Genomic DNA, 24,933 nt, shown 5'->3' with positions numbered 1-24,933 from the left:
TTCTGTTTCCTCATTTTAAACCTTGGTTTAAGACAGCTTTGCTCATTATTTAGGCTGCTCTCAGAGCTGTGGGATAATACTAAGAATCACATTTGAAGGCTTTTATGTAATAGAAATTAAACAACACTAATGTTGTACAATGCATATCTCAAGAAACCTGATAAAATAAACATCTAATACCTTAACTGGCCTGCCAGTTATATGTGAACAATGTTTTCTCTTCTAAAAGACATTAAAATATGATAAAGATTATTGCAAGGTCAGGAATATTCCCAGTATTAGGGGAATGCTTAGAACATGTGGAACTGAAGACATCTGTACAAGATAAACATCTTAGGAACTGGGTCACTCTGGGTAAGAAAGGAAAAGCCCTTTGGCCTACATAGACTATCTCACCTTAAAGGGACAATACAACAGTGATCATTACTGAACCAGCAGTGTCTCTCTAAGGTGCCTGAAACTAGTGAACCCTGAGGGTTCTCGTTAACCTAATTACTGTCTTGCAGAAATGCATTTAAGAATGCATGAGCTTGTGGGCCAGCACTAACTACTGTCTGTTTCCCATCTCTTCTCCATGGTCATAGGATGCTCTGGCAAGTTGCGATGTGAATGGGAATGACTTGGACCCGATGCCTCGTTACGATGCAAGCAATGAGAACAAGTAAGACTCAGAGGGCGGGCTGGCATGTGCCTAGCCGGGAGCTCAGCTTACTGCTTATGTTGAGGGAATTCTTCTCTTCAAGACTCTTGGTAATAAAGGATCTTTAAATTGCATCAAAAGAAACAGGTATCTTTTCACCAAAGTTTCTGAGTAAAAAAGTGGAATCGTCTACAAAGGGGGAAAATGGCTACAGACAGGGCCCTGGGGATAGATCAGAATCTCCAGATCCTGAAGATGGAAGTAAAGATGTTAATTAGCTTATAACACAATTATATTGAGATAAATATGCTACGGGGAAAGACAAAAAGAAAAAAGTAATTCCCAAAGATTAACTTACTGTTAAATCCAACATATTTGTTTGGGCATTGCAGTTGAGGGCACAGATTGGGTTTTACACCATGGCACAGTGGAACACTCAAAGACTTATTGCCAGACATGGGCTGCATCTTCTTTCCTCTCTCCCTTCCTCATCAAGAGGCTCAGCTTCTCTTTCCAGTTAGTGTTGCAGTTTTTAGCAAATGCAAGTGAAAGTGCACATCCCTTGGGTAGCAGGATTGTATCATTCTTCAGTGGGTAAGTGCAATGGATTTTCCCAGTTACAAGGACCATCAGCAGATATTCTGGATCACTAAGCCACATCAGTTGACCTCTTTCCTCTTTTAGTTCCAAACTCCTCTGGGAAAACATTATAATTTAGAAATTCTCACGTGACTTTGTCTTAACGTGTTTGGGTTTGGACCACTGAAGTTGCAAAGGGGACTGACTGCCTTGACCATTCTTTGTGCGCTGTTTGCAATCCGCTGCTTTTTTGCAGGGGTGGGGAAGAGGCGGGGTTAAAGACAGGTTTTACTGTATCAGCCCAGGCTGTCCTGCCTCTGCCTCCTAAGTGCCAGAATTAAAGGCAGGCACCACTCTGCTGTGCTTCGTTGCTATTCTTAAGGGGAATGTGTCTTAGATCGTATTTGGCTGTAAGTGAGTCATTAAGTTCAGGTAAAACCTAATGACCTGGAAAAAACTTTCTGTTGCTTTCACCATCAACACAGAAGTTTCAACAAAGAAGCTGTAGACATATGCCAGGTTTTAATACGAACAATCAAGTATATATAACAAATAGGGATCTGTAGTGGAAACAGTAATATATATATATATATATATATATACAAATATGTATATATGTATATATATATGAAGATGTTTCCAGAGCTTCCAAACAAAAGAAAATGAGACTGTTATAGTTAATAGTCTTCTATCAGACCTAGCTTTTAATGTCTAGAGTATAATGTTCTGTGAATATCACATAAGGGGTTAGAGCTTCAGGCAACATGAGCTTATCTGTCTATCTATCATCTACCCATATCTATATTTATTTTAGCTCAGTTGCAAACTAGCCTGAAATGACTTGAAGCACTCAGTATTTGGAAATACACTCTCACAGTGGAGACGGATGTAAGATATCTTTGCCCTTTCATATTTGCTTTGAATTGAAAACCTCTCTAAAAATAATCTTTAAAATAAGGAAAATACACTGCTAGTACTTCTCTGTGCACCATTCTGCGCTCATGAAGCACAGGCATTCCCAACAACACTCTACAGAATTGCACAATACAGAGAAATAACAAAATTCCCATCTGTAGCATTCACAGATGTCATGGTCCAAGCTGTACACATAGTAGGGATGTAATTAAATGGTATTCTAGTCTTGTGAATGTTAAATCATTGAATGTATCAAAACTGCAATAAGGTGATTCTTTACCTTGGAAAGAACCCGACGTGTGCGTCTCTGTCTTATAAGCACAATTATACCCATTCCTGCTCAGACTCTTACATGCAAGATAAAGATAATTGTGGAGAACAAGCGTGGAAAGCAGAGCGGTGAGGGAAAAAAGCAGGCAGAGTGTTAAGCGGAATGGAAGGTGTGTCCTACTGGTCAGGATGAAGGCACATAGGTGACGGGGAACTGACAGGGAAGTCTCCTGAGAGCAGGTAGAAACTGCAGTGCCGCTAGAGTGATCACTTGTGGCTCATTGGACCCTACGATGAGAGCTCCGTGTGTGCTCCCACCTGTTCAGCTTATCTGGTGCATTTTGTTTTGTTTAATTCACCTGGAGATTCTAGGAGAGAATTGCATGTAAACAAGTGCCAATTCTACATATGCTTAGCATAGTCCCTAATGGATCAATCATGCTGGAAGAGACTGTTTATCAAAGCAAGCGTTACAGCAAAGCTGACTGCAATATACACATTCACTAGATTTATCACCTCTGTGTTTGCAGAGAGAAAGGGGGGTGATGGGAAATGTCTAGATCGTGTTAACGACAAAAGTGTCCTCCTGTAGGATGTGAATCCACAGATATGCTGTGGGTAAGAACAGGAGACCAGTGGCTTGAGCCCTCAAGCTAGTTATGTCTAAAATTGATCCCTCTGCTTGTTATATATAAATCTACCTGTGGTGAGATTTTGCATTGAAATGGAGTGGTAATGGTGGCCATTAGAGGTGTGTCTGCTGTGAAAATGTAGTTCATTGAGTATTGGTTTTTCTAGTGATATACAGACTATTTGTTTAAGCTTATATGCTTAGATATACTAGTTAAATAATATAGATTGCTAATGTGTTGTATTGGAAGAATTTCTTTTAAACTTGCCTTTTCCTAGGACTTTTGTTCATGTATCACTGGGCTCCCGCTCTGTCTGGAGCATGCAAGTGTGTCCCAAATTGACCTCCTCTAAGAACTTACATGGTTTATTGAGTTCAATGGGAGTTTGATAGATGATACCAGCATTGTTCCAGATGTGCGCCAATATTTGTAGCCTTTAAAAGAAAGGTTTTGACTGAAATAGAATTACATCACTTTCTCCCTCCCTTTTCTCTCTTTCGCCCCTCCAAAATACCTTTCTTGAATCCCTCCTGTATCCCCACCCACCTTCAAGTTAATAGCTTCTTTGTATTATTATTATTTATGTGTGTACTCACATGCACACATACACACACACACACACACACAACCTACTGAGTCCATTAAATACAACCTTCTGTCTTTTTGTTGTTGAACATATAGTTTCAGTGAAGATTACTCTGTATTGGATACTCCATCAGGAGGCTTATCCTTTATTTGTAGCTTGATAGTAAAATAGAATAATGTTCAAGATCTCACACCAGCATTCCATGTATGTTTGTGAAAGCCTTAGATCCCCATGGTACAGACATCCCTTTAGCCTCTGTAGTTCTACCTGTGTTTGTTGTTGTTGTTTGTGAGGTATTGTTTGGTTTGGGTGTGTGTGTGTGTGTGTGTGTGTGTGTGTGTGCGTATGTGTGTGTGTTCCCTCTTGGCTAGCTAAGAGCATGTGTTCTAGCATTTGTGGTTAAAACACCTCTGTTCAGTGCACTATACTGTCAGACACAATTGATGGATACGTCTTCAAGCATGCGTCCATGTTTAGATGAGGCTCTCATCACACTAGGAATATGAGTGGATTTGTAGGTAGAGAAGAGATAACAGAACCTGAGTTCTCTGTGAGTAGCTTTGGTTCTAACTACCCTGAACTTTTCTACTTAAATATAGTATATAGGAAGTAGCAAAACAATGCTCACTCTAAAAATAGCAGTACAGTGTATAAAACCCTAAACTAACTGCATAGTGGGTGCTGAATAACTATAGCTCTTGTTACTGTGATTATATGTTCCATTCACTTTTCTAATTCCTTATAATCAGTTAGAAGTGATTTCAAAGGATGTGTGCATGGGAACATTTCCGATCTAAATTAAGTATTAGGAACTCTATTTCCAGGGTTAAAAGTTGAGCTAGGTGCTGCTCTGCTCTGAGGACTGGAAGCTCTGACATGCTCAGTTCTCAGTGCTGTGTGGAATTTGTTTTACTTAAAAAAACTTATTTACAGGTTGGAGAGATGGCTCAGAGGTTAAGAGCACTGACTAATCTTCCAGAGGTCCTGAGTTCAATTTTCAGCAACTATATGGCAGCTTTTGCCCTCTTCTGGCATGTAGGCATTCATGCAGACAGAATACTGGATGGATAGATGAACGATGATAGATGAACGATGATAGATGAACGATGATAGATAGATAGATAGATAGATAGATAGATAGATGGATGGATGGATGGATGGATGGATGGATGGATGGATAGATAGATAGATAGATAGATAGATAGATAGATAGATAGATAGATAGATGATAGACCTTTTTAAAAAGTCCCCAAACTAAAACACTTACTTACTCTTATATTTTAATTAAAGTACAATTATATATCTTTCCTTCTTCTTCCTCCATCAAAGCCATCACATGCCCCTGCCTTCAAATCCATAGTCTTCTTTACTCTGATTATCACTGTTACGTATATATGTTTGCCAAATATATAAATATCGCCAGCTGAGTCTGTTTTGTTCTTTATATATAGTTTCAGGGCTGATCACTCTGTATTGAGTGATCAGGGGCTTATCTGTGGGAAAGGCTAATTCTACTTCTTCCAGCAGTAACTGGTTACCTGTAGGTCTTTGCTTATGGGTGGGACTCAGAAAACTTTTCCTCCTTCCCGGTTAACATATTCATTGACATCCCCTTGTTTATGAAGCTATGTCTAGGAGAGACAGTTTCACAACCAACTTCCTGGAATTCTGGCGCTTTCTATCTTTCTGCCCCTCTTGCACAATGTCGCCTGAGCCATAGGTCCAGAGGCTGTGATGTAGATGGATCCATTAGAGCTTGGTTTCCCTGATTCTGTTTATCTCTGAATCGTGTCTACCTATGTGATGATCCCATTGGATGTAACAAGAAGTTGCTTTGATGAGAGGTGTGTCCAGGTGATGTGAGGTGGGAAATGTGGAGACGGGGTGGGAGGGGCACCCACTGAGAATCAGCGGAGGGAGGTAAGTACAGAAGGAGAAGGAGAGACAATGGACAAATAATACTAACACTGAGTAAAGCCTCAAGAATCTTATCATTTTATAATTACCACAAATTATATATAATATATATGAGTATTATGTGTAATGTGATATATATCTCATATACCATTTATACTGCCTACCACATATATAGAAATCATATGTGCTTATGCATATGTATATATATTTATTAAAGCAAGTTATACTACTTGGTTGACAGTGCACCCCACAATAACCATAGACTACAAAACTACAAAAAAAAAAAAGGAAAGAAAAAAAAAGTACCAGATACGGGAAACTTCCTTTCAAATGGTTGGTGATTCGAATGGTTGGTGATGGTAGTCCACGTGACTCTCATAGCAATAGAGACTACTCAGGTAGCTTTTGGTTATCTCTCCGAGGTTGAAGGAAAGCTCCTGTTGCCGAACACACCACACTCTAAGGACACGGGGCTCAGTTAATTCTCAGAGTTGGATCTAACATGAAAGCCTCCCTCCTGCAATCTAGTTTCAGCAGGGAGCAGAAAATGCTATGCAAGCTGCCAAGAGAGGGAAGCAATTAATTGGATATAAGATCATTAAGGGAGTAATTCCAATTTTTAAAAAAGTCAGCATAAGGAAGTTGAGGTACTATGCAATACTACCTTGTAAAATCAGACCAATTGGTTTGGGAGTGTATTTATAATCCTCTAGTACTTGGCTGCATTTATTCATTCATTTTTTAATGATTATTGTTAAGACCTTACTTTGTGAATAGATCTATACTAAATGGATGACTATGATGATGAAATCTAGATTGATTGTTAATAGACTGAATTGGGAAAGAACTTCATAAGGAACCAATGGCTCGAGGGTTTTCATTACCAGTAGAGAATATAACCTCAAACTTACACGAATCATCTCTCTTAGACTTACATGACTGTAAGTAGTGCCAAAGCTTTGAAGTAAAGGAAATTACTTCAGAAGTACAAAGGTATGCGGTTCCCTTTCCTCACCACATTTTCAGTGTCCAAATGGTGATACTTCAAACTTATGCTATTGATTATAAAAAAAATAACATTATAAGAAGAGACTGTAAAAACCAGTCTTCTGACCCTCCCTTGCCTTCATTCATAGGAGCCTCTGTTGTTGCAGACTTCAGCAGACAGAGAGTGCCTCCCTGCAAATGAAACAGTCTCACAGTCCCCTGGCGTTTCATCTCTCTACTCCTGGTTCAGTAAATGAATTATTGAAGTCTGAGTTAGAGCAACCCTTCCCTGGGTTGCCTCATGTTAAATGTTCTCCCTGCTTAAGCCATGGGAAAGTATGTGACAGAAGATGATGTCACTGTTTCATATTGGGTTTGTGGTGTGTGGCTTCAAAATCCAATTGTGCTGCAAAAGAAACCAACCTAGAAGCTACAGAGGCATTTTCTTACGGGCATAACTTATTTTCTGTTTTTGATCTCTTAAAGATTTAACCAGAGTGGATAGAAATACGTTCCCTCTGGTTCTTTAATCTTTGCACTTTCTTTTCTGGTTTTAAGAATGTTAGCGTGGTACAGAAACCAATGTGTATGTGGTGGGGCAGGACTCTCTCTCATTTCTGCACAGCTGTTGCCTGGAGATAGTATTCTAAAGGAAAGCCAATGCGTGTAGATTATAAGAGAAATACACTAACTTAGTACTAAACTGAAAACCCCACACTGTAAGATCTGTGACCATACCAGGCTGAAGAATTCTTATTTCTCCATACCAGCAATTTGACCAAATTGTGATAAATAGCTAGCTATTAACTTGGGGTGTCAGACAGAACATACCAAAGAAAAGGAGAGTCATTACCAAAATCTGAATTGCTTTTCTACAAAGTTTCTAAAATTTTTCCTTAATGTGTTTGCAAGATAACAGCTCCATCTAGTAGTTTCTTGCTCTCCAAGTATCGAAAAAAGAAAAAAGAAAGAAAACAAAAACAAAAACACCACAGGCATAATAGCATGAACTGAAAATATGAGAGTCTTCATGTTCATAATGTTTTATAATGTTTTACACTTTTTAAATACATTTGCCGTATTCTGTTGACGCTTCGATAACAGTGTGTCTTAAACTGGATATTTTACAAGAAAAAAAAGAGACTTAATACATACTTTTGGAAGATGGCTAGTCCACTATCAAGGCAACGGTAAATTTAGTGTCTGCAGAGGATCCCGTTCTTAAGAAAACACTTCCTGTATAACTTCACATTGCCAAAGGGACAAGCAAACTCCTTCAGACATGTTTTATAAGGGTACTAATTCCATTCACCTGGAGAGTGGAGGGGTATTGGGCTGGCCTTCCCAATTGCAAGAACACTAGGGTTCTCTGCATCCCTGAAGACCTTAAATCCTTTCAGATGGTAGTAGAAGAGATACCCTGGGAACTACCTGTTCTGGTTCAGGATTTATAACACTGCGCTATTGGTTCCCCCGAGCCGTGCCTATGTCTGTTTATATCCCCTGCCTAAACTGCATTAGCCATTATTAAAGAGCTCAGTGTTCTGCGATAGGCCTGTGACTGACCCAAGTGTCCATCTGTACTTTATCTAATTTGCTGTCATGCAAAGCAAAAGGAAAAATGAACGTTCAAATACATCCGAGGACAAAAGTAATTAAATTTGAGAGTTCTTTAAATGGCTGTTTATTCTTTAATGCAGGTTGAACAAATACAGAAAGTGGTTATCTAACCTCAAATTCCTATACAGCTTTAACCTGAAGAATAAATACTCATCTTCATAAAATTACATTATTTATACCAGAGCTTGTAGTCATGCTAATGCAACCTTCAAACTCCTTTGTTCGGCTCTTTGTCAATTTCACTATTTTCTCCTCTAGGATTTGGGGACTTATTGTCTTGGGACCCACAGTAACAGCTTTGACAAAGACTCCAAGGCTATAGGTTAAAATGAAGTTTGGGTATTATTTATGCGAACCCCATGTGCTGTTGACATGAATAATTGATAATTGCTTGAATTTAAATTTCTTATTAAAAAAAACCCCACAACTTCCTAGTGCTCTAAAGCAGATGGAAAATTGCAGTAAGGGAAGAGTTAAGTATCCTTTTTAAATAATGAATTAAGCATTTGAGCAGGTTTTCCAAGCAGGTGTATTTATTTATTTTTCTCTTTAACCTCCTCCTCCGTGTACCTATAGTTTTGTTATTTCCTTCCCTCCAGAAATATGTATGATCACAGAGCATGAAGGCCTTGTGAGGGGAGGGTGTCCTTGCTAAGCACGAGCAAAGGGTCCGGGAACTCTCTAAGCTGATCGGATGGCAAATCTCATGTGAGATATTGAAGAAGAGAGAACCCTGCTTTTCATTTGCTGCATGTATACCTAGCAGGACCAAGAACATGCCGAAAGAGGGTTTGAACTCAGCCTTGCGGAACATTTACCTCGCTATCATTGAGATACTCTTTAGATAGTTGTTACATTTGAATTCTTACCACATGTCTTCTAGGCTAAAGGGCTAGTTAGAATTTTGTCCTTAGAAATCAATAAGGTTGCTGTATTTTGGGTGTTCATTAATTCTGCTCCAATAGAAGCTTTCTATTCCTGTGTGATTAAGTATTAATAAATATATATTTACTTATCAGAAGGTCAGCTAGCACAGAAGACAGGATGGTATAGACCAAATATTGTTCTGTTTGGAGAGGAGGCTTAGGTAGCAGCCCAGAGCCCATTGCCACCGTGTTTCTGACCTTGCTGGGGCATCCTTCTCAGATTTTCCCTTGCTATCTCAGTATTCCTGTTCATCTCAAACTACCAATAACTTATGTACCTGTGGTGTTCTGTTTGGGTACCATGTAAACATAAATAACAAAATTAGCATGTTTGCCTTATGCCTATTCACCACTCAGCATCTCACATCTGAGAAGTGTGCCCAAGTTTACTGAGTGGCAGGCAGACTTTGAGTTCGTTTAGTCTCAAACCATGTATTTACCCACAGAGCTAAATTAGTCCATAGATGAGAAGTTGATGTCTAGGTTGACGCCAACCTTCTGGAACTGTCACAAGCAGAATTCAGCGCTGTGTGCATTGAGCTCTTGGTCCCCAGAGTTGTGCTTCTTCAGAGAGTAGGAGCATAATCTTCAAAGATCTGTAATGTCACACGAATCACTGTGACTTCAGACAAGGAGCAAGGATTATTTATTTCAATAAATAATTATATAGCCTGGTTCCCACAATGCAAATTATTCTGTTGAAATAAGTGAAGGGAGGCTATAGGGTGTTTTTGCAGAGGTTGTAGAGGGCTAACTACTGTCGCTTGCAGATACTCAAAGACAGACACAGTATTAGCTGTGTAATGGGAAGGAAGGGGGAAAGGAAGGAAGAAGGAAGGGAGGGAGGGAGGGAGGAGGGAAAAAGTAAAGGGAAACAGGCAGGTTTGAAAGCTGGCTGGTTTCGATTTGTTGTGATTGATTGAATATTGTCAAGGTGAAGCTGGATCTTGGGTCTGTCCATTTTCAAAAAATCCTACTAATACATATTAACAGCTTTTAAAAGTGAAACTTAATGAGTACCAGCTAATCACAATTCAAGTAAAACATTTCTACAAACAGCGTGAAGCTGCTACATGTATGAATGCTAATATTATTACCGAGTTTATACAACGTAAGTGTTCCAGGTCCGAAGAAACAGCTTAGAAGTTAAAAAGCATGTATAGCTCTTCCTGAGGATCCAGATTTCATTCCCAGCACCCACACTCTGCTCATAACCATCTAAAACTCCAGTCCCTGGGTATCAGTGTCTTTATCTGACCTCTTTTAGTACCGCACACATGGTACGCAGACATACATATGCAGATAAAGCATCAATATACATAAATTTTTAAATATTAATTTTTAAAAGTAAATACCAAAATAGAGTGTCAGTTTAAATTCCAGAGGTTATTGGGCTCCTTTCACATTGTTTTATGTAGTGCTTCTCAGCCTTCCTAATGCTGTGACCCTTAGTTCACTTCCTGATTTTGTCATGACCCCCAACCATAAAATTATGCTCGTCGCTACTTCATAATTGTAATTTTGCTGTTGTGAATTGTAATGTAAATATCTGTGTTTTCCAATGTTCTTATGTGATCCCTGTGACAAGGTCATCTGACCCCCAAGGAGGTTGTGACCCACAGGTTGAGAAGCACTGCTGTTTGGAGCTCAGACTCTGAGGGTGGGATCATGTGAGGTCAAAGATCCATGTCTTTGCATCTGAGTGAAGTGCTTTGTGAGTGCTCTGAAAATGTGGGCGGTGAGAGAAAAATCCTCTGTAGAAGACTGGATGCAAAGGGCACCTGGGAGCGAGAGGCTTTCTCCACTTAGAAAGGACTGATATCCTAAGGTTCCCCTTCAGAGAACGGTACGTTTCCATTGCAGGTACCTCATTGACCATCTAGCTATCTCTAAGGAACTGAGGGCCTGACAGCCTCCCTTGAGTCCCCTCTTGCTTGCTGTCATCCCCATCTGCCATCTCATGAATTTTAGAAGTGACCTTTGTTACAATAGTTTACCTCTTCCTATTTTTGGATACCCATATTTCATCTGCATATAATTTACATATGCTAGTATATGCATTTGAATTTGCATGAATTACGGAGAAAATTCTTGTGGTGACATCCTGAGCTGAGCTGAGCTGACTGCTAGGGGTTTTGTGTGACCTTCTTGCTTTTGGATGGCATTTTCTCCTTCAGAAGTTCATCCTCACCGGAGCACACCCCCTCCCACACCTGTTCCAATTACCAAATATAGAATCCTATTTTCTGCCCAGTCCTCCAGCTCCAATGGGTCAGGTTGTTGTGCATGCCTTCTATCCCTTTCTTTTTCCATCCTCCTGATACCCTGATCTTCCCGTAGACACTAGTATTGTTTTGTCATCATGCCCAAAGAGCCACGCATGTTGGTCTCTAGCATTCCATCCAGTCCTGACATCAGTCTCTTGTTACTGATACCAAGTGACCTCGCTTGAACTTGCTTTAGGCAGTGGTTTAGATTATGGCCTGGATGGTTATTGAATGTCAGTCTCTGATAAAGCTTACTGCATTTATGTTCCCTATTAGAATTATGACAGAATGCTTTAATATCTTCCAAAGGACTGCGAAATAATATTTGATCTTGGAGTTGAAACGAACACCTTTGTTTTTTATCCTATTTCTTAGATACCTGCCTAATGTATCACAATGGGGAAAGTTGGGCAATGGAGTGGAAGAGATCAGTGAGTTAAGGGAGTGGAATTTCCTGAAATTTAATTCAAAGGGGACACGAGGCCTCCAGTGAGGGGCACTGTAGGGAATAGCTCTGGTAATGATCATGCATTTCCTTCTGATCCACACTGAAGCCCACTGTAATGCAGGTGGGAGAGTCAAGGTCCCTGCCTTGGCACTGCAGCTTTTCCCACTGCAGAGGTGCCGTGGTGACTCTGGCCTCATTCTGAATTAAGAGCAGCTTGTGGCATCGTAAGAGTGTAATGGCAAATACATATCTGTGTGCGTGTCATTCACATGGTTAAAGTCTTTATGACTCAAATGCAAATAGGAGGAGCTATTGGGAAAGCTGCTTTAAGTTATATTGATATTCTATATTCTATATCTCTTCATGGGTGCCTTTTGTGTATCAATCCACTGTATTTATGTTCTGCTGCTGCTGTGCTTGAGTTTCTGTGAGCTTCTTTGAGAATCTCCGCTGCAAAACCTATTTCAATTATAAGGGATACTAACTCATGTTTAATTCATCCTGGTTGAAAGAGAAGACCCATTACTCTCCATATAGCTGTCACGACTTGCTTTTTCCTTGTCTTAGAGAGATGTTAGGCTAAGAAAGAACTTTCTTAAGAATGTTACTCATATCTTAAACTCACATTATGTTTTCCTTAAAAGATTTATGGGTTTCTGAGATTCATATAGCTAGTACATGTTTGTAAATTTCTAAGGCTTATATCTGAAGTGGAAAAAAAAAAGAAAAATGCTTATGGGTGAGAGAGGCCCAAGTAATTCCTAGGTAAATTTCATTTTAAAAAATGTGTAATCTTTCTGTACACCGAGAGAATATATTAAGACATACCTTCAAAAAAAAGGGCCTGTGCTGAAACATGGGCAAATATCATATGCTGATGTTTGAAGTTAGCTGTATCACTATAAAATTTTTGGAGCTTGATGTACATATATTGCTCATTAATTGTTTCTGTGAGCACGTCTGTAGCTCGGATAAGTCTGATGTGTGATTTGAATGTAGCAGAGGATAACATTGTCCCCTTAAGAAGCTTTAGTTCCTATAGCCATGGGCTTTACACTCTATGAAATCTAACAAATTTATTGTATGTTTTTCATGAGAGAATAAGGAGAAAGAACAAAGCCTTGGTACTCTTTTAGCAGCATTAGTCTGTCCAACACTGCTTAGATGGCTCTCACTTGCTCAAGCACAGAAGAGCGAGCCATCTATGATGAAAAGGGTTTATAGTTTACAAAGGTTCTATAGTTTACAAAACACTTTTACATATATGCTCATATATCCAGTAAAAATTCATGTCTGATAGGGAGACTAGATTCATATATATTACACACACACACACACACACACACACACACACACACACACATCAGTTGTGGTTTATGCATGATGAATTTTCTGCTTGTGAATCTTGATGGAAGTCGAGGATTCCTTGGGTATTATTATTGAAAATGCTCAAAACTGTGTATCTCCATAAGCTTTCCTTGCTGTTGTCTAGGGTGCCCCATGTCAACTGTACCCTAAAAATCAATAGCCCCTGCCTGTCACTGGCTGACCATGTCACCTGAAAATATCAAGTTTGAACTGCTACCAGAATCTTACACATTTTCACCAGGAATATTCTATACATAGAGCTGTTTTGTGCGTGAAAGTATTTTAAAATTTTCCAAAATCACCATTAGGCTTTGAGGGCAAGACAAGTACATTTTTTTTAGACTTACATTTCATCCCCCAAACAGATATTCAGAATTCCAAAGTCTGACACACTTCTTGGTTCTAAGACTTGCAGGGGGCGATACTCAGTTGTTTCTTAGCATCATAGACCACATAAGCTCTCATTCATTTGAGGAGTTGTCTTTGCTCATTTCTTCTCTCAGTTTCCTCTCTCAGTTTCCATCCATCCCCATCTCTGTCATGCCTCATTGTGTTTTTCTTGAGTGAAGAAGAAATGGTTAGTTTACAAATGGTCATAGTTGACCTAGCAGTCCTCTCTACCTTGGTAGGGTCCCAAACAATTTTGAGCATCCCAGTTTCTTTTCAATAAACTACCTTTCTGCCTAACTAGGTCAGTCCAAGATTTCAGAATTTAAAAATTATGTGTATTTTCTTGGAAGAAAGTAAAATTAAAAGTAAATTCCTATCATTTATGAAAGTAAAGCCCCCAAATTCATGTTCCTTGTATCTCATGAGACAGCCTAGCTCAGAGCAGCTGCTACTAGATGCAGCTTCTAAACATAGTCTTCATAAGTGAAAGTAAATCACGGAACAATTGTAATTTGTTTATGAAGGTAATTGTGGTGCTTATAAATAATAGTCAATTTTTAATTTATGAGAACAATTATAGTTCAGTTATAAGAACTTAATGCATATTTTGTGGCATGCAATTTCCTGCTGAAAAGAATTTTTCTGTAAACCTACTAAGTCCATATTGCTGTTTTGATTATATTTTAAAAATGAAACTACAATCCAGGTGGTGGTGCATGCCTTTAATACCAGCACTCGGGGAGCAGAGGCAGGAGGATCAACGTGAGTTCAAGGACAGCCTGGACTGCACAGAGAAATCCTGTCTTGAAACAACAACAAAAGTGAAATATTGATATATTTATGCTAATTGGTTATTCAGCTAATACGGCACAGTGAAAAGTCACTGGGCAGAACGTGGCCTGGAAAGCATTAGCTTCTCATTCTTTCATGGACCCACACTACCATATCTTGACAGGCCTCAGAATGAGGAAGGTTAGATGGGGTGGGTGGGGTTCCCTCTTCCTCAGCCAAACTGACTTTTAGAAATGTACCCTACTTCAGAGTCTATTTCAAAACCTTTATTACATAGTGAAATGCCTCTTAGAATTGTACTTGAAGTCAAAACTTTCCTCATACAAAAATCAATTAATTAATTAATTGTAGACTCAGCAGTAGGAGCCCTAAAAATGTGGTATGTAGGAATTGTGTCCCATTTTGAAAAATGCCTGATAGGAGCAAATAATTAAAAATTAGACTATGTCTAATTTTTAACGGCAGTGCCTAAATATCAGTGAGATTTTTACAGGCTTCCTGATGGCATGGTCTTGCTTAGCCAGTGGCCTTTCTTTTTCTTTTTCACATCCTTTCCTTCCTTCTTTCTTTCCTTCCTTCCTTCCTTCCTTCCTTCCTTCCTTCCTTCCTCCCTCCCTCCCTCCCTCCCTCCCTCCCTTCCTTCCTTTTTTAAGGCAGAGAGCCAGAGCTTCTTTCTTTCCTTAGAGTGTGACCTTTATATGGAATTCACTATTGTCCCTCTGTCTTCAGAGTAGTTGTCAGCTTTGTATCACTGTGACAAAATGGCAGAGGTAACCAGATTAGGCAGAGGAACCATCTGCTTGCTCTGATGTCCACACAGTTTCAACCTGTGGTCACTAGGCCTGTTGCATCGGCCTTTGGCAAAGCAGTAGCACACCCATGTGATGGAGGAGGTCTACTCACCTCTCCATGGCTAGGAAGTAGAAAGAATGAGGTTCAGTATCTCTTTCAGTGGTACACCTCCAGTCACCTAACTCCCAGTCTTTCCCAGCTCCTAAAGATTCCAGCACAGCACAATAGCACCAAAGGCTGATGACCCATCCTTCAACAGCCTCTGGGGGCACTTAAGATATGAACAGACTCCTCCTGATGAATTCCAAGTTCTTTAGAAATCTGAAACATGTCCAGTGTGTTTTTAGTCTCTCCACTTAATCCCTCCTAGATTGCATTCTAGTTTGAACTAGGGTTGCCCCTGCCCTGGCCATTGAAAAGTAGCCTGCTTCTTTACTATAGCTGGGTAAATAGTCACTTTATATGTGAGTAGTCTTACTTTGCTATGCTTACATGTTCTTCAGTGTGCTATTAGCTTAGTGTATGCTGTCGTTGCTATTAATTTAGTTGAGTGATTTAGTTGCATACTGCTGTATCCTTGCCTAAGGGAGGGATCACTGCCTGCTCATTTTTCACTTCTTGAGAAAATAAGAGAGAAAAGAAGGTGAAGAAACACAAGATCTTTACATTTAATGGTAAATGCCTAAAATCTATGACAGAAGCAAGCTTCACATGAACATTACTTTAGTCCTACTGAGTTTTTGTACCAAAATGCCTTTATTTCTTTTTTCTCTCTTTTTTTGGTTGCTTACTTTGTGTTTATATTAAATAACTATAAATTAATGAAAGTTTAGTAACAGAAAATATTAAGTACTTATTTGTTGCATGGATTTGGACTAGGTAGAGTCCAAAAGCTACCCACCCCCTCATAGCCAACTCTCTCCACTTTGTTCAGGCTCATAGAGAGGTTCAAATTAGCTTGGTCAGATGGTGGTGATCTTGGGAGGTCTGGAGCACAGGTGTGGAGCAATAGTCTGCACTGCCTGTTCCTCAAGTGCATCTGCTTAAAAGTGGGGTAACAGCTGCAGGTGGGTTGGACGTGTGGGCATTTGTGAGCTGGAAGAGAAGGGGGTTTCTCAGCTCCTCCAGTGTTCCACGTTTTTCTATTACTAACAGGCAAACTAGTAAACATAAAAGATGCTAAAGTCGTGCAAGCCCAAACCAAACCAAATTCCTGTGTGAAGAGGGCAGTCAGGCACTTAGTCCCACTCCTACAAGAGGAACTATTGGCAATTCCTCTCTGCTAAGAGAAGAAGGTACAGTGTTCTCTAAATTGATAAACTGACCATATTGAAGTGGGAAGCCACACATCCAAGAATATTTGTGCTGCACAATTGGCCTTATGGGGGGGCTGGAATAAGGCCACAAAGTTGGGTGGGAAGGGAATGGGGAATCTGTGAAAAGGTAGAGGAAAATGTGATTAAGTTATGTACAAAATTCTCAAATAATAAATTGCTGAAAAATAAAGTAGAAAGCAATTCACCTTACTTCAGATATGAGGATGAAGGCAGACTCTCATTTAGACTCTGAAGAAGAAGACTACAGAGTGCATAGGAAGAAAATGTTGGAACTTACCTGAGGCTCTGTTTGTTTGTATTGATTGATTCCTGTTCCTAACTGGCTGAAATGAAATTAGGAATTAATTAAGCTTTGATTTAGAGGGAGTTTGGTTTCAGGTATTATGTGCTGGCCTTGCTTCAAGTAAAGGAAGCAAATTGGGGGCATAAGCTTTTAAAAAGGTCTTCAGTATTTTAGGATGAAAAAAACTGAACCATTATAATTGCTGATTGGCAAAATTTTAAAGAAACGCATTAATTATCGACTATGGTGATTGAGTTGAAATGGCTTCCTTAGTAAAAATAAAGAAACCAGTGTCATCTTTGCATGTAGCTGTTACTTCAACAATGTAACAGCTCAAAAAATTAGAAATAATAATAAATTACTTTCATATACTCAAAAATGATAGCACTTAAGGCCCAACATTTCTACATATCTTTGACTATTGTGAAGATATTAGTCTTGATGAGGTGGGAAAGACACCATATTTCAGAATTAAGGTTACAAGCTAGAAACAAGAAAATGTATCTCAACAGGACAAATATGACCCTGAAAATCTGATATGGGGTAGCTGGAGAGATGGCTCAGTGGTTAAGAGTACTTGCTGCTCTTCTAGACCCAGGTTTGATTCCCAGTGACCATACCGGGTGACTAACACCCGCTTGCAACTCCAGTTCCAAGAGATTGGACACCAGCTTATGGTCTCCAAAGGCACATGTATGCATGCCCATGCACACACACACACATGCAAACACACATGTACAAATCTAACACAGAAAGAGAAACTAAAGGCTGTAGGAAGACTTTAAGCAAGTCCTGTGCCTGTGGTCACTTACCTGTCTCCTGTATATAAAACAGAGAGAAAGCAGCAGTTTGCAGTTTGTTGTGAGATTTATAGATAATGCATTCTGAATGTTCAGAGTACCCAAGGCCTACACCCCATGCAGGAAACCCTAGTATTGGAGCTAACTTAGAGGTTTAGCACCAGGAAATATGTGAAAATTCAAGCCAAGTCAGTCATTGATGGCTGCCAATCCGATGTGAGAATTTTTTTCCCATCTGATTTGAAATATTTTTTTATCTTAAGTAAGTAATGGTTGACATAGGTTGGGATCAAATTATTGTAATTTTTATTTCAGTTGTGCAGAAGTGAGAGGAAGGGGCTTTGCGAGTCTCTGAAAATCTGGATTGTCCTAAGACTATCATTTCTCCATTTCATAACAAGTGGTTATTTCCAAAGACTTTTCTAATCTTGATAGTAGATTCCCCCACCAATAGTCCATTTCTGAATCTCCTCCCCACAGAGGGTAAGCTTTCTGCCTTCTCTGGAGTCAGAGCATCCCTCCGGTCATTCTCATTTGCTAAGAGGCTGCAGAAAAGAATGGAATCATAAATATTAAAAGGAGTCCTTGCATTTGAAACGTCCTTATTTTATTTAAAAACTTACGTATTGGATGGTTTTATAGCAATTTATTCTTCAGAGGATGATCAGCAACCTCACACCCTTTATTGTAGCTGGAAAATTCTGCAGCCACGGAACAGAGAGGAGCCGTTGGTGTAGACAGCTCCGTGCTAGTGAGAGTAGTCCCCGCTGCCCATCCTGGTGTGAGAAGACTTTAAAACCTGATGACTTCAACATCCTTATTCAAAAATTCGATCTACCTTGTTTTCACCAGTTGGTGACTGGTTTCCATGGAAATGGAAATGGAATAAGCATTTCTTGTTTTAGATTCTCAGCTGTCCCATGCCAACTGAGAGCTGTAAATGCCATTTGGTTAACAGCAAGGATCCAGAATTCTTCCATTTTAAAGAGGCAGAGGGAGAGGGAAAGAAAATGCTTGCCAAGTCATTGCACTTCTCTCTCTTTGAGAATAATACCATTTTATGATTGTCTGAGCCATTGACTGATGACTATCAGGCACACACTAAGTCTAAGGATGTCTCTCCTGGGGAGTCTGTCCTAATGCCCTTCACACTGCAGTTCCACTGGCCTGGATGGTCTTCCTGGCTCCCCACCTGTTGTGCCTGGGGTGGGCAGCAGAAGTGAGGATGATCAAAGCATTGAAAGGAGACAGTTTAATGATCTCTGTGATCCAACTTGAGGGGGAAAATGTCTCATTAACGGAAGTTGGGGGACTGGAAAAACTCTTCGCTTTTGGTAGAATGCTGGTTGATTTGCCATCAGGATTTTCCATGTCTGAGATCACTGTTCATAACCGCTGTATTTCCTATAACTCTTCAATTGAAAAGAATGTAGAGAGCTAGAAATAAATGCTTTCACATAAGATGGTTATGCACCAAAACAATTAGACGTTTGTCTTGCTTCATGACTCATTAAGAGTTGATTCAATATGAATACTGTAATAAAACCGTAATAGCATTAATGTATACATTTGCTTTCAAATCTATTTACATACTAGATTGAAAAGTAATGCAAGTCTAGTTCTTAAGTATACTGAATGAAGGTCTGTGAACACACGGCTTCTCATGAAAGTTATACAGGAGTTTCTTCATGTCCCCATGTCTTCCCTTAATGGGGAAAACTAAATATGATTGCTTTCAACCACTGATTTCCTCTCTGCCCTTTAAGTGTGCTCTCACACCTAGCCAATCAAGCAGTGTGTCAAACAAGATCCTTACTGTTAGACGGAGTGAACTACGTGAGAACTCGGGGAGAGATCTTAATGGTGCTGGGCATGGCCCTTAGGGCCTGGAGTTTTCCGTCGTCACATTATGTTTATGGGAAGGATTACATTGAAAACTGCTTTGGTGCAGACAGTTCATGCCTTCTAGCAACTGGCAAAGGAAACATTTAGGGTGAAGCCAGAGACTTGCATAGAGTGTCTCATGTAGGTCAAGGGAGCAAGCCAGTTCTTACCGTTATTTTGTTCATCATTGTTTCTGCCTTTTTAAGAGAGAATAACAAGTTGCAGCTCTTTAGCCACAAGTTGTCTGGTTTGGAGAGCCGTTGCAGGACTGATTGTGTGTAATATGGGCAGCACCATGTCTAATCAAAGTGGTCGAGCTAATCCCTGCCTAGGGCAATCCTCAGGTTGATCTGGCCAGTGATGGATCCCACCTCTGGGAGGAGAGCAGTGACTGATCCATTTAGCACCTACTCTGATAAGTTACTTTGATCCAGCAGGAGTGATCTGCTGTCAGAATTTGATCCAATCACTGACTGGATCCATTCTGTGGTTAACATAGTGGTGATTCATTCACTACTTAGGCTAATTGGAACTAATTGATGTGATCAGTAGTTGATCCCCCCCCCCATGGCAGGATCCAAACCAACATTTTTTTTTCAATCAATAGCTGATCCAATCTAATTAAAGTCAACTTTTGATCCAGTCATTGGCTGATGCAAAAGGAATCCCCTGAAAGCGAGGCCAGGATCTTATTTAAATGAGTAAGCAGCAGTTTATTTGAACAATGAAAGTGAGATTATGAAACTGCACGTGATATGTTATCTGACAGCACGTAGTCATCATCACTCTTACGTCAGTCGGGAATGAATCATGCTTGTAGTTTTTCTGAAATATCACGAAATGTTAATTTTAATAGGGGTCACAAGCAGATTCGGTTTGTAAAACTCTTAATCGACTGTTCCAAGGAGCATCTGGAATTGTTTTATTGACAGGGCCTTCTCAAGGCCAAGGTCACCGTGCCATCTTTGCTGATTACCCTCCCCTTGTCTTACCAAACTCTATTCTGAATCCCCTGTCAGCATAGCTTTGTGTGTGGTTTAGCAAGCACTGTTGTCCATGTGAATGTTCATTAAGCAATTTGATTGGCTTGCATGGCTCCTGTTGTTTGTATGCTCACAAAGATGTCAAGTTCTACACTAGGAAGGAAAGGGATGCTAGAGTCTGCGTTGACATCCCATGAGAATTTTCTTTTCTGTTCATTCCGTTTTGCCCCTAAGACGGAGTACGTATCTCCAGAAAAGCCTCAAATCACCATCACTTTGTTCTGGCCCTGACACGTTTGGACAAGCTAGGGGACCCATTCGTATTCCAACTTGAATACTTTGTGTTTTATTGTTGTGGAAATCTTAGGACTTGGTTTCAGGAGATCTGAATTCAAGAACTTTCAATACAAGTTAGCTGTATTCACTTGGGATACTGCCTTAAGCAATAAAAATTGGTTTTTGCACCTTTAATTTGGACATAAAATACATGTAATACAAGATCATTTGGGAAATAAAATAGAATTAAATATGAGGTAGTATAAGAAACAACCTGATAAATGACATTTAAAGGATTTTTACTAATCTCCTTGATTTTTATATCTAAATTGTATATTGTATTATATATTCTCTGTGTGTGTCTGTATATGTGATTTGCATGCAGGTTTCGGGGAGGGAGGTGTGCACACTTATGCAAGGTTACAGAGATCAAAATAGGCATACTCTATCACTCTCCAGCAATTCTCTTGAGGCAGGGTTCCTCTACCTTGGCCTCCAGTGTTCTCTATGAGACTGAAAGCCAACAAGCCCAAAAATTTTGCAGTCTCCCCTAACCACAGAGCTGCCATATAGGTGAGCACTGTCACCACCAGACTTGGTAAGTGGTGCAGGGATCTGAACTCCAGCCCTCATGGTTGGGTGCTGGTGCTCTTAACTATTGAGCTCCCTCCCTCCCCAGTCCCAGACACTGATGTTTCCTGGATAAGAATGGCATTTACTGAAGGTATTAAGCTGTGTAAAACTGTATTCAGTATAAATAAAAGAGGCAGCAAAGGTAGAAGCATGTGTGGTTTTGGGCTCTAAGAAGACTAATTTCATCTTGCCTAGAAAACAGAGTTTACTTCAGATGAACTGGGGATCATCTAGCTGAGAATGATTTTCACATTTTCAGAAGGAAAAACAACAACAACAAAAAAAGTGCCAAAGCTTCATGCTGCCACATAAAGTCAAGCTCATTACACAGTGTTTATCAATTCATGTCCTGCACTCATGCGAATACCATCATAATAAAAGTCTATCCCATATGCTATTTTAACACAAAGTGTACTGTGTGCTATATATATTAAATTGTTCAAATTGACAATTAGGAATTAGGATTTTTGTTTAAAGGAGGTTTGTTCTACTTGTTGGGTTAGTATTTCTGTAATGTTAAAAAAACCTTCTCATGTGCGTGAAGATGTCATGAAGTTTGCAAAGGGAACCAGACCTGTAATTGGCAAATCGGGGCTGGAGCTCTCTTGGGGCCACCAAGCTGAAAGGATTGCATGATGGGTGAGTAGATATAAGGCATTGGGATTTTTTTTTTTTTAGCTATGCTTTAACTTTCATCTAGATTCCAAGATGACCCTGGTACTCCTCAGACCTGAAGAGTCTGGTAGAAGAAATTTGATCACGCTAAGAGAGCACAGACTGCAACTCAGTGCTACTCTTACCCGAATTTCAGATAAATGGGAATATACCATCGTCACAGCTTTTCATTATTATTCCTCGGAAAGTAAGACTCCTGTCTTCAGTAGTTTGATAGTTTGTCTGTGATCAGGAAGCAGTCCCCATCCAAGTGAGCTCAGACATTTATAATGCCACCTCTGTCCACCACCTCTTAACAGATTTTGAACAAATGTATTTTTAGATGATTTTATAGTAAGTATTGAATGAAATATTTTTAAAAATATTCTAAACAAAAGCTAATAGAAGTGGATCATGAAATATATTGTTAAATAAATGCAGGTGTGTACATTATTGTTTAAGATTTCTTGGCCAAGAAAATTCATTGACATTACATCATATCTCATGTGTTGTTCTTGCCTTTGGATCCTTAGTGACAAACACACCCTTCAGTACTTGGTTGATTCTCACTACGGATTTGGAAAAATCATTTAGGCTGATGTTATGGGAGTAGTTTCATTTGTTTCAGCTAAGTCATTACAGCAATAGCTATTAAATGCTTACAGTGTGCAGGTAAACGTAGAATATTGTCTATTCTGAGTACACTCTAGCACCCCAGTGTATTGTTTTGCTTCTTAAGACATATTTATATCTTATTACTTTCTGTAAACATTTGAAGAAAAGGAAATTTTACAGAAAAAAAGAAAGGAATGAAAATCATAATTTGATGCAAGCCGTTTTTCTTTCCTTACCTCTGTGGGCCTTTTTCCAGTCTCTTGGCATATACATTCAGTGTACACCTCATACTTCATGCATTACTGAGTCCTAATTAGGAAATTTTCTTCTAATTATGATAATGTGAAATTATAGGAAAATCAGTCTAGGTGGCAAAGGGGAAGCCATCCAGTCTGCATACTGAGCATTTTCATGGGCACCAACCCCAAACCAGAACCACTGATGCAGAAACTCTTAGAGCGCTTTGCTCCTAAGCCTTGATTAGCATGTACAGCAATGCTTGATAATTATTTGCATAAACCTAGCAACACTATGCCACTGGTCTTAGGTTCAATTAGTCAAACTCATAGAGCTCATTAGGCTCCAAAGGAAATTTTTCCTGTTTTCTTAGAATAGACAAATAGAGTGCCAGGATGGCAGTCTTTGTTTCTCTTTAAAGTGTGTGAGCACTGTGTGTATGTGTGTGTGCGCGTGCGTGCACACGCACACGCACGTGTGTATACATGCTGTATGTATATGTGGACATGTGCATATAGAAGCCAGAAATTGCAGTTGAGTGTCTTCCTCAGTTGCTTCTCCACCTTATTTATTTCACAGGGTTTCTCACCAGCACTGGGGCTCACTACTCAGCTAGACTGGATAAGAAGCCCCAGAGCTCCTCCTGTTCCCCATCTTCCTAGCACTGGGATAGCAGACACCACTGTCGAGCATGGTGCCTTTTCTGTGGGTCCTGGGGATCCAAACTGAAGTCCTCATGCTTATACGTCTATGAATTACACTATATGAATACATAGCTTCTCTGGCTATGCAAGGAAGGGGACATTCCATTTCCTGAGTCGAGTCTCAGAAGGTCAAAACAGAAACTTATGTGTTTATTATCCTGGCCCCAAAAGTCCCAGTGCACATAATTCAGGCAACCATATTTTGGTGTTACTTTGGTTTTTGAGATGGGCCCTTGCTATAGGTCTAGGCTGGCCTTGAACTTGTGATCCTGTCTCAGCCATTCATGTGCTGCGATTATAACCATGTACTACTACAACAACATTTGGTTTTATTTTTATTTTTAGACCATGTTTGCTAATTAGTATCCTACTTTTATCAGCTATCAGGCAAAACAACTAGAAAGTTCAGCCACAGTAACTTTTCATAGATAAAGACAAAAGGTTCTGTTAATCACATGTGGAGATGCTCCTGCACTAAAATTATGAGCCTCAGATTACTCAACTCCATAGGTTCCAAACTTTTGAAACAAGATTTAAATGTAGATAGAAGTTTCTTTCCTGTCCAGTCCCACAGCCATTCAATCCCAAAGAAACATGCTGAGGCTTTTATTAATTATATACTGTTTGACCTAATTATATACTGTTAGATCAGGCTTATTATTAAGTAGCTCTTACAACTTAAACTAACCGGTAATTCTTGTCTATGTTTAGCCACATGGCTTGGTATCTTTTATCTGTGAGGCATTCTCATCTTGCTTCCTCTGTGTCTGGCTGGTGACTGTGTCTCTGCCTTTCCTTTTCCCAGAATACTCTTAGTCTGGTTGTCCCACCTATACCTCCTGCCTCGCTACTGGCCAATTAGGGTTTTATTAAATCAATACAAGTGATAAATCTTTACAATGTATGAAAGTATTATCCCACAGCCTTGTTAAACATTACAGAAGAAGACAGGAGAAAATGAAGGACGAAGGGAGGGGCTAATATTGTTCAATAAAACATCTTTGGGGAGGTGCTTTGGCAATTTCCAACAAAGGATTACAGGCAAGTTGTGGTTTACTTGAAGAAGGTGTTAAAATTGAGTGTGAAGGTGTATGTATATTTGTGGTTTCACATTTGGGAGACTGAGGCAAGAAGATTGTGAGCTCAAATCTAGCTTAAGTTCTGGATCTTCCTTCAGGCTACAGAATGAAACTGTTTCAAAAGACAAAAACAAGACAAAAGGGAAAGGGACAAAAAGGAGAGAAAGTATGGGGAGAAGCAAGTTTTCCTTTCTGTTTTCTTGGGTTGGAGACAATGTTTATTTCTGTAACATGGACAAATAGCCAGGGGATAAAACTCAGCATTCTTTTAGACCTTCCAAGGGAAAATTGGCCCCTCCAGATCTATGTTAGTAAACTT

General features: G+C 39.6%; 1 protein-coding gene across 4 annotated transcripts in view; it reads left to right on the top strand.

Annotated features, from left to right (window-relative positions):
- Pcsk5 (proprotein convertase subtilisin/kexin type 5) overlaps positions 1-24,933 on the top strand; it is a 411,377-nt gene that overhangs the window by 128,658 nt on the left and 257,786 nt on the right. For all 4 annotated transcript variants that reach the window (XR_007594733.1, XR_007594738.1, XM_050158819.1 and 1 more), the window contains exon 5: positions 585-661. Coding sequence is in view for 2 of the 4 variants with exons in the window: in XM_050158819.1 (XP_050014776.1) it covers positions 585-661 (77 nt within the window). In the remaining 2 variants the exon portion in view is untranslated. The remainder of the gene's footprint in view (positions 1-584; positions 662-24,933) is intronic.

This window comes from Alexandromys fortis, unplaced genomic scaffold (assembly GCF_014885135.2).
Source record: "Alexandromys fortis isolate MF-2015 unplaced genomic scaffold, M_Fortis_MF-2015_v1.1 scaffold_10, whole genome shotgun sequence".
Taxonomy (NCBI): domain Eukaryota; kingdom Metazoa; phylum Chordata; class Mammalia; order Rodentia; family Cricetidae; genus Alexandromys; species Alexandromys fortis.
This window is presented reverse-complemented; position numbering and strand designations above follow the sequence as displayed.